The 14231-nt window shown below is 41.6% G+C and overlaps 1 protein-coding gene across 1 annotated transcript in view; it reads left to right on the top strand.

Annotated features, from left to right (window-relative positions):
- The window catches only part of CCDC170 (coiled-coil domain containing 170), a 99616-nt gene that overhangs the window by 30810 nt on the left and 54575 nt on the right, over positions 1 to 14231 (top strand). The window contains exons 2-3 of the mRNA XM_027056627.2: positions 9011 to 9139; positions 10924 to 11180. Coding sequence (XP_026912428.1) covers positions 9011 to 9139; positions 10924 to 11180 — 386 coding nt within the window. The remainder of the gene's footprint in view (positions 1 to 9010; positions 9140 to 10923; positions 11181 to 14231) is intronic.

Raw genomic sequence — 14231 nt, 5'->3', positions numbered from 1 at the left:
CTAAATTATGAATAAGCTTACCTCTTCTCTATGCCATTGAGCTTTGAAACCACCCTTTTTTCTGAAAAGACTGTGAGCCACCCTGTGAGGCAATTTCGATCATTATCATAATAATATCGGTAGTAGCATCAAATAATATGTAGTCGGCTTTCTAAAATTAATATAAAATTGCTTCCTGGGTTAGCTGAGAGATACCTAATAACTTAGATTGTCCTCATGTGAGGACAAATGGGTGAATTTTTAATCTTGCCATTTTGAATAGGGTAAAATTAGTTTTTTGAAAGTGAAGATTATTTAATACTTACAGAAGAAGTTGAAGAATTTTCACAAAATTTTGCTTATTACACAAAGGCTTAATTAAGAGAGCAAACCCCTGAAGTGTCTGCTGTCACATGGGTTGAGTCGTCTGTGCTGTCTAGAGTGGCTTCTCTGTGCTCACCTTCCTCATAAAGACACTTGAGTAGGGTTGGTGATTTTTGTCTGTCCTTGTCCTTGCTCCTTTTTTTTCTTAATTTAAGGGGGAGACATTTATTCTGATTATGAAAGTAATATGTGGTCATCGTCAAGGATTTGGATAATATGGAAATATAGAATAAGGAAAATAACAGCTAGTTCTATAACTAAAAGATAACTACAGTTAACATTTTCCTTCCAGTATTTTTCTTTTCTTTAAATTATATTTAATTGTGCAAAGAGTGCATAAATACACCCGTCTTGAAAAAAACAAACCATTGCGTTCTCTTCACCCCCGGCTCTAATTCTTGTGTTACCTCCAGAGGTAAGTACTGTATTGTTATTGAGGTGATGTGTATGCTCTCAGACCACTTTCTTTTTTTTCCCTGTAAATATATTTATAGAAAATACATAGTATATTCCCCCCTTTATATGTTTTATGAAGAAGAGTATCAAGCCATGGATCTACACTCTCTTATTTTTTATTCAACAATATATCTTAGAGATAATATTACGTTCAAACATACAGAGCTCATACTGTGTATTGCACCATATGTAAATGCCTTGTTTTTTTTTTTAATAAATGTTGTAAATCTTTATTTTTGAGAGAGAGAGAGAGAGAGAGCGAGCGAGCAGGGGAGGGGCAGAGAGAGAGAGGGAGACACAGAATCTGAAGCAGGCTCCAGGCTCTGAGCTGTCAACACAGAGCCCGACACGGGGCTTGAACTCATGGACCGTGAGATCGTGACCTGGGCTGAAGTTGGACACTCAATTGACTGAGCCACCCAGGTGCCCCTGGAAATGCCTTGTTTTAGTGATTGCCCTGTCAATGGGAACTTATATGGTTTTAGCCCTCCTCCCTTTCCTTTTTTCTATCACAAATAATGGTATAATGAATATCCTTATACATATTTTTATGTACATGTATGAGCATTTTTCCTGTGGAGAGAATAGAGCTGCTGGGCCTGATGGTATTTGCCTTTAATAGATGTAACACATTGATTTTAATACAGTGAAACTAGTGAGACTATCAAAAGGGTTTAACCGTTTCGTATTCCTGGCAGCTACATGTGAAGATAACCCTTTCCTCACATTTTGCTAACACTTGACATTATCAAACCTTTTATTTTTTCCAAACCGATATACCAAAAATGGTGTGCCTTTGTTTTAAGTCTTATTTCCCTGATTGTTATGGATGTTGGAACATCTTTTCATGTATTTTTTGGCCATTTGTATTTCTCTTAATGAGAATTCTCGATTTATATACATACTCATTTTTATTGTCGTGATTTTCTTATTAATTTGTAGGTGTTCAAAATATTCTAAGTTTTAATCCTTTGTTTGATATACATGAAACAATTTCTTTTAGCCTGATGTTAGTGATCTATATACCTCTAGGTTTTTGTACATGACCGGCACAGAGCCTGATGCGGGGCTTGAACTCACGAACTGTGAGATCATGACCTGGGCCGAAGTCAGATGCTTAACCCCCACCTAGGTGCCTTTCTTTCTTTCTTTCTTTCTTTCTTTCTTTCTTTCTTTCTTTCTTTCTTTCTTTCCTTCCTTCCTTCCTTCCTTCCTTCCTTCCTTCCTTCCTTCCCTCCCTCCCTCCCTCCCTCCCTCCCTCCCTCTTTCCTTCCTTCCTTCCTTCCTTCCTTCCTTCCTTCCTTCCTTCCTTCCTTCCTTCCTTCCTTCCTTCCTTCCTTCCTTCTTTCCTGCTTCACACTGGATGCAGAGCCCAACATAGGGTTTGGAGTCACGACCCTGAGGTCAAGAACTGAGCTGAGATTAAGAGTTGGACACTTCACCTACTGAGCCACCCAGGCGCCCCTAGCTTCACTATTTATTAACCAATATTTCCACCCTCCCCGCCCCCCACTATTTATAATGCCTCTTTTTTTCATACCCTAAATTCTTCTGAGCACAGAGACTAAAGACTGTTCCTGGCGTTTCTATGGATCTTTCTGTTGATTTCCTGTTGGATATCACGTTGTTTTAATTAGATTTTTTTTTTCAAAATGAGAATTTTTAGCAGGGCATTTTTTTCCTAATGCCTCTAAGACCATTTAGTTAAAAAGAACGAAACAAACAAACAAAAAGACCAACCTGTCTAGGTAGGTACTTCTAGTTTAAAAGGGGTGGCATGCAGATAGCATTTCTCCCTTCTATTCCTGGCAATTAGCCACAAGTGACAAAGAAAGTGAGAAACAAGTTCCACTTTTGGTACATGCAGGAGATGGCTGGAATCTTGTAACATGAAGTAGGCGGCAGGCCTTTCCAAAGCAGCAGGGGTTGAGGGGAGGGGCCGGGGGGAGCACTGGGAGCATCACTGCAGAGGGTAGGAAGAGCTGGGGAAGCCTATTTTGCCAAGGTGAGTGGCTGACTCGGAGGAGTCAAGTGGAAATCTCTTGTTGGCAAGAGAGGATGGAGGTGTGTGGACCGGCCGCTGGAGCTTCTCTGCACCTGCTCGGTTTCCAAAAAGTAGGAGCAGGAGGGCCAAATACAAATCACGCCAGGAGCCGGATTTGTAGGCAGCTGCAGAGCAGGGGGCGCATGGAGAGTCTGCATGGTGATAAGCCCTCTGGTTGCCTCTGTGCGTGGGCTGGAATGAAAGATGGGTCTAATGCAGTTATACACAAATCCTGTGTCGTAGGGAAACTCCTTATTGTCTAGAACGTGACACTACATTCCCATCCCTGTATGCAGACAGACCTCTTCCACAGGCGGCCTAGCAAGCACTCACCTTCTAATGAGCAATCGAAAAGGAAACAACACAGGAGTTATTTAAAGATAGAGCAACATCCCTGGGCGCCTGGGTGGCTCAGTCGGTGAAGCCTCTGCTCTCTTGGTTTGGCTCAAGTTGTGATCTCAAGGTTTGAGAGACAGAGCCCCACATCAGGCTCCATGCTGAGGGTGGAGACTGCTTGGGATTCTCTCTCCCTCCCTCTCTGCCCCTTTTCTGCTCCCTCACACGCGCTGTCTCTCTCTCAAAATAAACAAGCAAACATTAAAAAATATGTTAAGAAACATACGACAAGATTCCTGCTCCCCAGATATGATAGATGAAGAATACCTACCAGAAGACTGTTGCTGTGATGGGAAGAGACGTGACGTAACATTCATCATGCATAGAACAATCGAGTAAAGCCAACACGTACCGGAAACATGTTCAGAAAGCAGAGATTCAGGACTTCAAGAAAGATGCAGCAAACAAGGAGAGGAGATCTGACTCTTGATGTCAGCTGAGGTCATGATCCCAGGGTCATGGAAGGAGCCCCGCCATGGGCCCTGTGTTGGGCTCCCTGCTCACTGTGGAACCTGCTTGGGATTCTCTCGCTCCGTCTTCCTTTCCTCCTCCCCTAGCTTGTGTGCTCTCTCTCTCTCAAAAAAATAAAAATAAAAAATTAGAAGTTGTGAGGGAGGGACGAGAGGGGCACGGAAGAGAAGATATGCTGTTATCATGAATTAGCTGATGTTAAAGGTGTTATTTAAAGTTATAAATTCAAAACTAGAACAAAGATACAAACCTTCCCGGTTATCAGACAAAACAAAGCAAAGCAAACAGATTTGTGGTGAAGGATTTTGAAAGCGTGATAAAAACAAGAAGCATAACATAAAAGAATGCAGCAGAACTAAGACCAAACTTATCTGTCACGTTAACACATGTAAAGTAGAGTCATCCAGGCTGGGGAAAAAGAATGTTAGGATCGATCACAAAGCCAAAACTAACCTTATTACATATGAGACATCTCAAATGAAGTGATCCAGAAAGGTTGAAAATAAAAATGGGGAACAAAGGTGTATGTAGGCAAATGCAAACAAAAAGAAATCAGGGATCACGGTGTCATTATCAGAAAAGGCTGGATTCAGAGCAAGAAAGGAGTAAGTGAAATGGGTAATGGCCTGTTATGATGCTGTATGGTACAATTTGCAGTGAAGATCACGTTCTGAATCTTTGCACCAACTCAGCACCAGTGTTCCTGAGGCAAGAGAACAAGAGCTACAAGGTAATAGAGAATTATGGTAGTAATGGGAGGTTGGACTCAGCTCATGACAGAGTAAAGGATAGAAATGAGGCTAGGCTCAAAAACCTAAAAACAGAACTACCCTATGACCCAGCAGTTGCATTGCTAGGCATTTATCCACGGGATACAGGTGTGCTGTTTCGAAGGGACACATGCACCCGCATGTTTATAGCAGCACTATCAGCAACAGCCAAAGTATGGGAAGAGCCCAAATGTCCATCGATGGATGAATGGATAAAGAGGATGTGGTATAGATATACAATGGAGTATTACTCGGCAATCAAAAAGAATGAAGTCTTGTCATTTGCAACTACGTGGATGGAACTGGAGGGTATTATGCTAAGTGAAATTAGAGAAAGACAAAAATCATATGACTTCACTCATATGAGGACTTTAAGAGACAAGACAGATGAACATAAGGGAAGGGAAATAAAAATAATATAAACACAGGGAGGGGGACAAAGCAGAAGAGACTCATAAATATGGAGAACAAACTGAGGGTTACTGGAGGGGTTGTGGGAGGGGGGATGGGCTAAATGGGTAAGGGGCACTAAGGAATCTCCTGAAATCATTGTTGCACTAGATGCTAACTAATTTGATGTAAATTTTAAAAAATAAAAAAAAAAATAAAAAAAGAAATGAGGCTGGGCTAGGAGTGCCCAATGAAAATAACGAGCAAGGTAGATCTATCTAATTGATAGATGTTGAGCTCCAAGCCCCAAAGATAGAAAAGGCACCCTCTTTTCAAGTGCCCATAAGACATTCATAAAATTGAGCATTCACAAAACCTCAATAAATTCCCTGAAGTAGAAATAACATAGACAAGGATGATGGGAAAACAGTTAATGGCTCATATACCAAAGCACTTTCCAGTCCGAATAGACCCAATCCAGAGTGGACGCTGGTCCACTACACTGGGGTACGCCAGTGAGCATCAGCCCAGAATGCAATTGATGTGCTCTGAGCGCAGTGTAATAAAGTAGAAAACCATCATAAACCCAGAAAATAAAGAGCCATGACAACAACCAAGCTCTTGACTCAGATGAAAGAAGTATTCCAAACCAAACAGGAGGTATCTAGGAGATGGCTATGAACACTGCATAAGGATCTATATAGGGTGACTTCAGGGCTAAGAGGGAAGAGCTTAGTCATAAAGAAATACATTCACGTATTCTTCTTTCAGCTTTTGCATGGTCTCTCCATGTCCCTGTCGTCCTCTCATGCCACTGCCATTCATTTCTTCTCAGTCCAGCTCTCTCAGAGCGTCTTGAAGGAATGGCTTTCTGTGGCACACTTCAGAGCCTTCTTAGCACAGAGGTGTTTCTAGGGCTCAGGTGGGTTCTCCAGGGTTTTCTCTCCAGGGGGAGAGAGAGAGAGAGAATATATACATGAAGATTTATGATAAGGGATTGGTTTGTGCATCATGGAGGCTGAGATATCTCAAGATCTGCAGTCAGCATGCCGGAGATCCAGGAGAGCTGGAGTAAGCCCCTATCTGAGTCTCAGTCCAAAGGTAGGGGAAGACCGATGTCCCAGCTTGAAGACAGTCTGACAGAGAATCCTTACTCAGCCTCTTTGTTCTATTCAGGCCTTCAGAGGATTGGATGAGACCCACCCGCGCTGGGGAGGGCAATCCGCTTTAGTCTTCCACCGATTCAAATGCTAACCTCGCCAGGAACACTCTCACAGACATGACCAGAATATATTGAACCAAGTATCTGGAAGCCCTGTGGCCCAGTCAAGCTGACATATAAAATTAATCATCACAGCTACCAAGACATAAAAGAATTCCCGAACAAATGGGGAAAAAAAAGGACTTCTGTTGGAAGACTCCATATTTAAAAGTTGTCAGTACTCCTTATTTGTAAAATTAACTCGATCCCAATAAAAATGCCAACAGGATTTTTGGGAATTTGATAAGCTGATTCTAAATTTCACACGGCAGAAGGCATAAGTTAGAGTAGCCAGGAATATTCTGAAAAAGAATAGTGCCGATGTGGCACTAACATATGTGAATGAGCTCAGAGCTGCCTGTCAAGGCACTGTTCTTAAGTTGCTCTTGTCCTGCAGCCTCACTGCCTTTGCTCAAATTGTGGACCACACAGAGCACGATCCTGCCACAGGACCTTTGCTGAGACTTCTGGCTATTTGAATGATGTGTGTTGCACCTGCTTCCGTACCTCCTGCTATTTCTTTCTTTCTTTAATGTATTGAGAGCACACATTGTGTGAGGGAGAAGGACAGAGGGAGAAGGAGAGAGAGAGAACCTTAAGCAGGCTCCGTGCCCAGTGTGGAGCCCCACTCAGGGCTCGATCTCATGACCCTGAGATCATGACCTGAGCTGATATCAAGAATTGGCGCTTAACCGAGTCACCCAGGCGCCCCCTCTTGCCTATTTAATGCCTACTCAATCATCACTTCTTTAGGGAAATCTTTCCTTCCCTCTTCTCTGATCATATGTCAGTTTCCTTTGTTTTCTGCTTCTTTCTTTCCTTGCTTGTATTTCAGTTTGTAATTATATAATCATTATTAAGGATGTCTGGTAAATGCTCTTTTTTCTTAGTAGGCTGTAAGCTCAGTGCCTGACCTTGAGTAAGTTTTCAGTAAATATGTGTTGGTGAATAATCTCCAGTCTGCTTGATTTAAAAGGTGATTTAAACCCAACAATTGTCTTCTAAACTCAATAATCAGGAGTCTGCCTGATGTGGGTCCCGTTCCAGTGTCAGAGGTAATGAGATCTTAATGGGTTGTTTCTTTCACCCGTGCACATTTGAAGATGTAAATGCTTTTTGATAGTGTACTGCGTTAGAGGGTAACCTCCTAAAATGAAGGGCCATACCTAAAATGGTCTTGCGTGCCTTTTAATATTATGTCCAGTGGACACTATGTGTTCATAACAAGGAGGTATGACATAAGAAGGAGGTTCATAAGAAGGAGGTATGACATAAGAAGGAGGTAAGAAGGAGGTATGTCCTTCATAAGAAGGACATTATGGAATGATTACATCATTTACTGAAAAAGGATGTTAGTCGTTGAAAGAAAGAATCATAGCTATCGAAGAACTTATTTTCCTAATGAATTTTATAAAACCGTGTGCTGTACGTATCCTGGTTCAAACCACTCATAAGGGACCAAAGGTCCTCATGTGGCCTATTTTAGAAAATACTGCTGTGGTGGTTATTGCTGTGGGTAAGTTACTTCTGAATATTAAGTGAGGCCGAACAGGATGTGGTTCTCTTATTAGATCTAGTTAAACATTTTATGCTTTCTCCCCAGAAGTACATACCTACCATCTTCTTGGATATGTTGTGATTGGCAAACACTGGCTGTTACTAAGTGCACTGGAGGTTTTGTTTGGCATTTTGTGGATCGAAACACACCAGTCATGACAACGCTTGTTACACAGTGAAGGGCTTTGAGATGACTTTTGCATTCATGAATATTTCCAAACAGTAGTCTCTGGCAGTTCAGTAGCTGGGCAGCCATAAGCCAGTTTTACTAGTGTGTCCCCTGAGGCCTCTCAGATAATTCCAGGAAACCCTGCTTTATGTGACCCCTTTCGTATTTCTTCAAAAATGAATGGCTCTCCTGTATGTCTTTCACAAAGACCACAGGCCCTGGAAACTTCACAGAGGTGGGCAGAGGTAGCCATCCAAGCTCAGGAATTATTCTGAGTAAGACAGAAACAGAAGCAGAGGTTACAGACTATGACCCACAGGCCAAACCCATCAAATCTGCTCTGCAGATGTGTTTATTTGGATCACACGGTGTTTCTTTTTTAAACATTTAAGTTAGTTGCCAAGTTGCAAAAACTGGGAATTTTTACTTCAAAAAGTCTGGATATATGACTTGCTTGAAAAACTGGAAAAAATCTGGCCACTTTGGGATCCACATTTCTGCACTGGCAGCCATCAGCGGAGCTGAGTCTCCACAGAGACTCCCCAGGCACTGCCGTGCGATCACCGATGTCCTGCATTCATCTGAGTCACCATCGTGACTTTGAGATAGGCTGTGAGGTTGAGAATAAGTGGTATCGTGAATAATTACGAAGGGGACCGTCTTTTACTTTTAACTCACATGATCTCTTTGATAAACACATGGCACACTTTATTCAAAAGATGAGATGAATTGATGATTTTTGTTACCGGGAAACGTAAGGACAATGAAAACTCCCTCTTTGCTGTGGACCTTGTCACACTGCGTCTCTTCTGACAGTTCTTTGTGGACTCTATCAGTTCTGGAAAGAGGTCAAATAGCATTTGATTTGGGTGGAAGGAAGCCTTCTAAAGTGGCAAAGGCCAGTTCTTAAATGCCGTCCTGGGGGAGCACATCATTCGTTCCTGGGCTGCCTCCCGCCTCCTTCAGAATTTTGAGAATGAAATGATCTGGATGAGACACTTCCCTGGGCAGCATTTTCGAGATGTTTGGACCACAAAGAATGCTCTGTGTTTAATCATGTTTTTTTACAGCTGCACAGAAAAGACTGTTTAAAACTCTTCTTTATATTTTCTCTTTTGGGGGAACCCTGTCAGGAAATTTACGACCGTCTCTTGGAAGTCCCGGTCACTAGGGAGCAGTTACACCACTATCGGAATGTGGCCGAAAGTGCTCGAAGTGACCTTGCTGCAACTTTGGTCAAATTTGAATGTGCTCAGTCTGAGGTAAGATTATGCATCTTCATGACTCCGAAGTGGGCCATTTTAGTTTCTTATTGAGTGAAGCAGAGTGTAGAGGTGATTAGAAATAGGCTAGGATGGGCTGCTTGGGTGGCTCAGTCAAGAGCGTCTGACTCTTGACTTTGGCTCAGGTCATGATCTCATGGTTTGTGGGATCGAGTCCCATGTTAGGCTCTGTGCTGACAGCGTGGAGCCTGCTAAGGATTCTGTCTCTCCTTCCCTCTCCGCCCCCATGCCCCTGCTTGTGCATGCTCTCTCTCTCTCTCTCAAAATAAATAAAGAAACTTTAAGAAACAGGAAGTGGGGGATACAGCTTTACAGCTTTCGGCGAAGGTTGTACTTATTCCGTTATGGTGCACCTACTCCCCTTGTAGGGAATTCCTGAAAGGTTATGCATTTGCCGTGGTGAAAAGCGAGGTGACATGGGCTGCATTCTGGATGTCAGAGGGGCTTCACAGCCTTGAGAGACTTGGGGACACCTGATGGCTTTGCTTGAAGCTGCCTTGGCTTTGGGGCATTTTTGGCATCTTACTGAATGTGTTCCTTTAATGTGGACTGTTTGCAATCTGGAGCTCTTAGGATGGAATTCTGGATTCCTGGGATAGTGGTAGTTCTGACTGGCTGGGGAGATTCTAGGATGATGATTGGGATCCATCTACCCTCCTGGCTGGATCTGGTCGATTACGGAGTTTCTTGAGAGAGTCTCTCTAGGTCCATTCTGTTCATAGCCTAGTGGCCCCGAGGGAGTCTTAGGCTTGCCTGGGCGATAACTAGTGTTTTCATTAGGCTGCTGGGACCCCACCGAGAGATGATTTGATACCTTGTATGTGTGTGAAAAATTGTATGCATGTATACTCCCGGTTCCAAATCAGTACATGCATTCATAAAGTTTTCTTATGGGGGGGCCTGACATCCTATTAGGGCACAGACATCATTCAGTATTTTGATGGCACAGAATTCATAAGTTAAAATGTTTCTTTTGTATACATCTTGTAAGGATTTTTCTTTTCTTCCATATTTTTCTTGGAAATGTTATTATTATTATTATTATTTTATTGCCCACAATAAGGATCTAGAAGGCAAGTGGAAGAAATACAGTGATATGTCAAATAGTCTGTATCTACTTAGGAACCACTTGTGGCCATGAAATTACAAGTATTTTAAGTTTCTTGTTTCATTGTCTGTCAGCAGCAATAGCAGCAACACAGATTTAGAAAATGAATTACCATTGCAAAATATTTTATTGCTTTTTGCAAAAAAACACCACAAATGTCTCTTGAGTGGCACTGAATCACCCCAAGACATTGCTCCAATGGTTTTGAAAGAGACATAGTATGAAGTCCATTCTTTAGGCATAATTTCTCATCTGGTGATACAGACGCAAATAGCAAAAAAGGAAAATAAAAGTTGGATTAGGTCATGTACAAACGTGTGAGATTTGAAATTATGGTTTTGGGTTGCTTTATTTTTTTAAATTAAAAAAAATTTGTTTAATGTTTACTTATATTTGAGAGAGAGAGGTAGAGCACAAGCAGGGGAGGGGCAGAGAGAGAGGGACACACAGAATTCGAAGCAGGCTCCAGGCTCCTAGCTGTCAGCACAGAGCCCAACATGGGGCTCAAACTCAGGAACCGTGAGATCATGACCTGAGCCAAAGTCAGACGCTTAACTGAGCCACCCTGGCGTCCCATGGTTTTGGGTTTCTTAGAGGTACTTCGAACTTACGCCACTGAAATCCTTTTCCTCCTTTTATGGGCTTTCTATGTTAGCTTCGAGATCTCCGATCCAAGATGCTTTCGAAAGAAGCCTCCTGTCAAGAGTTGAAAGCTGAAATGGAGAATTACAAAGAAAATAATGCTAGAAAATCATCTCTCCTCACCTCTCTGAGACACAGAGTTCAGGAGCTGGAAGAAGAATCAGCAGCACTTGCCACTTCTAAAATTAGAACCGAAATCACAGCTCACACCGCAATCAAGGAGAACCAGGAGTTGAAGAAGAAAGTTGCGGAACTAGATGAGAACTTACAGTAAGGGTATTTCGATATATTTGTTAGTTGAGTTAGCGTTAAAATACTAGCTTCTGATAGCAGGACACACGCTTGAAGGTACTGGTGTTTTGCCTTCTTTGGCCCTGAAACTCAATTTGAAGGAGAAAAACGTTATTGACCTCAAATGTCTTTGGAGTCTTGAAAATTTTTCTCAAGCTCATTTCTCAATGTTACCAGGAACCTTGACAAACAAGGCCTTGTCCTAAGCATGTTTATGTCCAATTGATTAGGGCTGCAAATGCCTATATACATAATTTGGAAGATTTTCTGTAAGTAGAGGTTTAACCAGAGGTGGTGGAATACACAGAGAGGGAGGTGTTTATTCAGAAGCTGGCTGTAAAAATACCCCAGAAGCCCAGACCACTCCAGACCACCCCGAACACTCCTCATTAGATTTTATTGCCAGTTTATGCAGAGAACTCATGAAATCTGGGTTTTCCACACTTAGTTCTGGCAAAAGGTAATTATTGAGACAAAACTGGGAACTAGTTGTTCCTAAAATATACTTTTAAAATTCTATGTGTCATAACTTAACTAACTTTAATAATAGGATACTTGATATTTATTTTACTTATTCCATCTTTGAAAAAGAACCCCAACACTGGGGCACCTGGGTGGCTTAGTCGGTTGAGCGTCCGACTTCGGCTCAGGTCATGATCTCACAGTCTGTGGGTTTGAGCCCCGCATCGGGCTCTGTGCTGACAGCTCAGAGCCTGGAGCCTGCCTCAGATTCTGTGTCTCACTCTCTCTCTCTGTCCCTCCCCTGCTCGCACTCTGTCTCTGTCTCTCAAAAATAAACATTAAAAAAAAAAACCCAACACTTCCAACTCTTGTCCTCTTTTTGTCCTTCTGCTTCCAGGAAAACTCCTTCAAATGTGTGTATAGACTCACTGTCTCCAGTTCTTCTCCTCTCCTCTCCTCTCTTGGGTCTACTCCTCTGACACCTCTCACTAAGGTGACCAGTGACTGTATGTTACAGATTAAATGATCAGTCTTTATCTTACTTGACCCACCAGTACATCGGTCACAGTTGGTCTTTCTCCTTGAACCACTTTCTTCTTCTGACTGCCGGGACACTACACATGCCTGCTTTGTACCTGTCCTCTCTAGCTGCCCTGCTGTAGTCCCTTTTATTTTTCCCATCTCCTCTCATCGCCTTCCAAAGACTGGAGTGCCCCGGGACTCAGTCCTTGAATCTCTTCTGGTTTCTATCTAAATTCGCTCTCTTGGTGATCTTGTCTCATGACGTTAAGATGATCTAAATGCTAGTTGACTCCCACATGTCTCTGTCTAGCCTAGATCTCTTCTCAGAGTCGAGACCCACATATTTTACTACCTACTGAGCATCCCCATGTGGATGTCCAACAGGCATCTCAAACCTCACATGGCTGAAACGAAACTCTTGCTATTTCCACAGACTCCTCCTGCCCTTTTCCTTGTCTCCTTTAGTGATAATTCCATTCTTCTAGTCCGTCAGGCCAACAGTCTTGGTAATCATCCTCAGTCCTCTTGCTTTTTCACACTCCATGTTTGATCCTTCAACGGGTCCCATCATCCCTGCCTTCAAAATAAATCTAAATTTTGAGTACTTCCCATTGCTGCCCTAATTGCCAGTAACCTGATTCAAGCGACTACCATCTCTCTCCTGGATTTTTGAAGTAGCCTCCTAAGTGATTTTCCTGCTTCCACCTGTGCCCTTCGTAGCCAGAGTGATCCTATAAAAACATTCAAATTAGATCTTTTCGGTCCTATGCTCAGAATCCTCAATGACTTCTCACTCAGGGTAAAGACAAAGGATATTCTATGACCCAGAAGGCTCATCCTGACCTGGTTTTGCTTCCATTCCCTCTCTTATTCTTTCCACCTTCGCTGTCCTTTGAACATAACAGGTGTGATCCTACCTCAGGACTTTTGCACTTGCTAATACCTTTGCCTGGAAAGCTCTTCCCCCAAGTATTGCATGGTTACCCCTCTGCTCCTTTTAGATCTTCACTCAGAAGTCACCTTCTTATGAGGTCTTCCATGAGTGACCACATCTAAAATTTTACCCTGCTCCCCCCAAATATTTCTCACCCCCTTTCCTGCTTAATTTCTTCCCTCCAGCTTTTTAAATAACGTAGTATATATTTTACATACATTAATTTTGGTGATTGTCCATCTTCCCAACTAGAACATAAGCTCCATGAGGGCAAGGATGTTCATCTGTTTTATTTACTACTATGTCTTGAGTATCTTTAATAGGGCTTGGTCCATAGTAAGTACCCAATCAATATTTACTAAATAAATGAGTAATAAAATGATATGTAATAAAAATATGTTTTTAATATAGAAGATTGCCAAAAATATTAAAATTACTCAAGACCTTATGATTCTCCAAGAGTTTATACTGAACATTTTGGTGGACAGGTTTTCATATAGTTGTACATAAATTATATCATGTAATGAACTATTTTTTACTGAATAATATATTGTAGATATTTTAAAAAGGCATTCATTATATCATTTTTAATAGCCCATGATACCCATTGCCTGAGATATTGTAACTTACTTAACCAGTTCTCTTTGCTATTTCCTGTAGGCACTTAGGTTAGTTCTACTCAAAAAATTATTATAAACCAAGATGCAATGAATATTCATGTGCATTCATATTTTCAAATTTATGTGATTATGTCCTTAGGGTAGATTCCTGGAACTTTGTTGGGTCAAAGTGAAATGCGAATAGAAGTGGAAATAGTTCAGCAACCATTAGGATTGAGAAACAAGATTGAAATCTTGGAGAGAATGTGTGGAATCATACATGTAAATCAATCAGAATCATAGCATTAACTGTGCCTTTCATGAGTCAGAGAGATGACTAAATATTACCTTTTAGATGCTGAAAATAAGAACTTAGAGATATACTGATGTTAGTCTTTTATTGTTATACATTTTTCTAAATAGAAATATGATATGATTTTGAGTATATGCAATTACATGCTTTGTTAATCTTTGAATAGAGTGAAAGAATTTGCAGTAAACACTCAACATGGT

The sequence above is a fragment of the Acinonyx jubatus genome, chromosome B2 (genome assembly GCF_027475565.1).
Source record: "Acinonyx jubatus isolate Ajub_Pintada_27869175 chromosome B2, VMU_Ajub_asm_v1.0, whole genome shotgun sequence".
Classification (NCBI taxonomy): Eukaryota; Metazoa; Chordata; class Mammalia; order Carnivora; family Felidae; genus Acinonyx; species Acinonyx jubatus.
The sequence above is the reverse complement of the archived record's forward strand: the minus strand, read 5'-3'. Positions and strand labels throughout refer to the sequence as shown.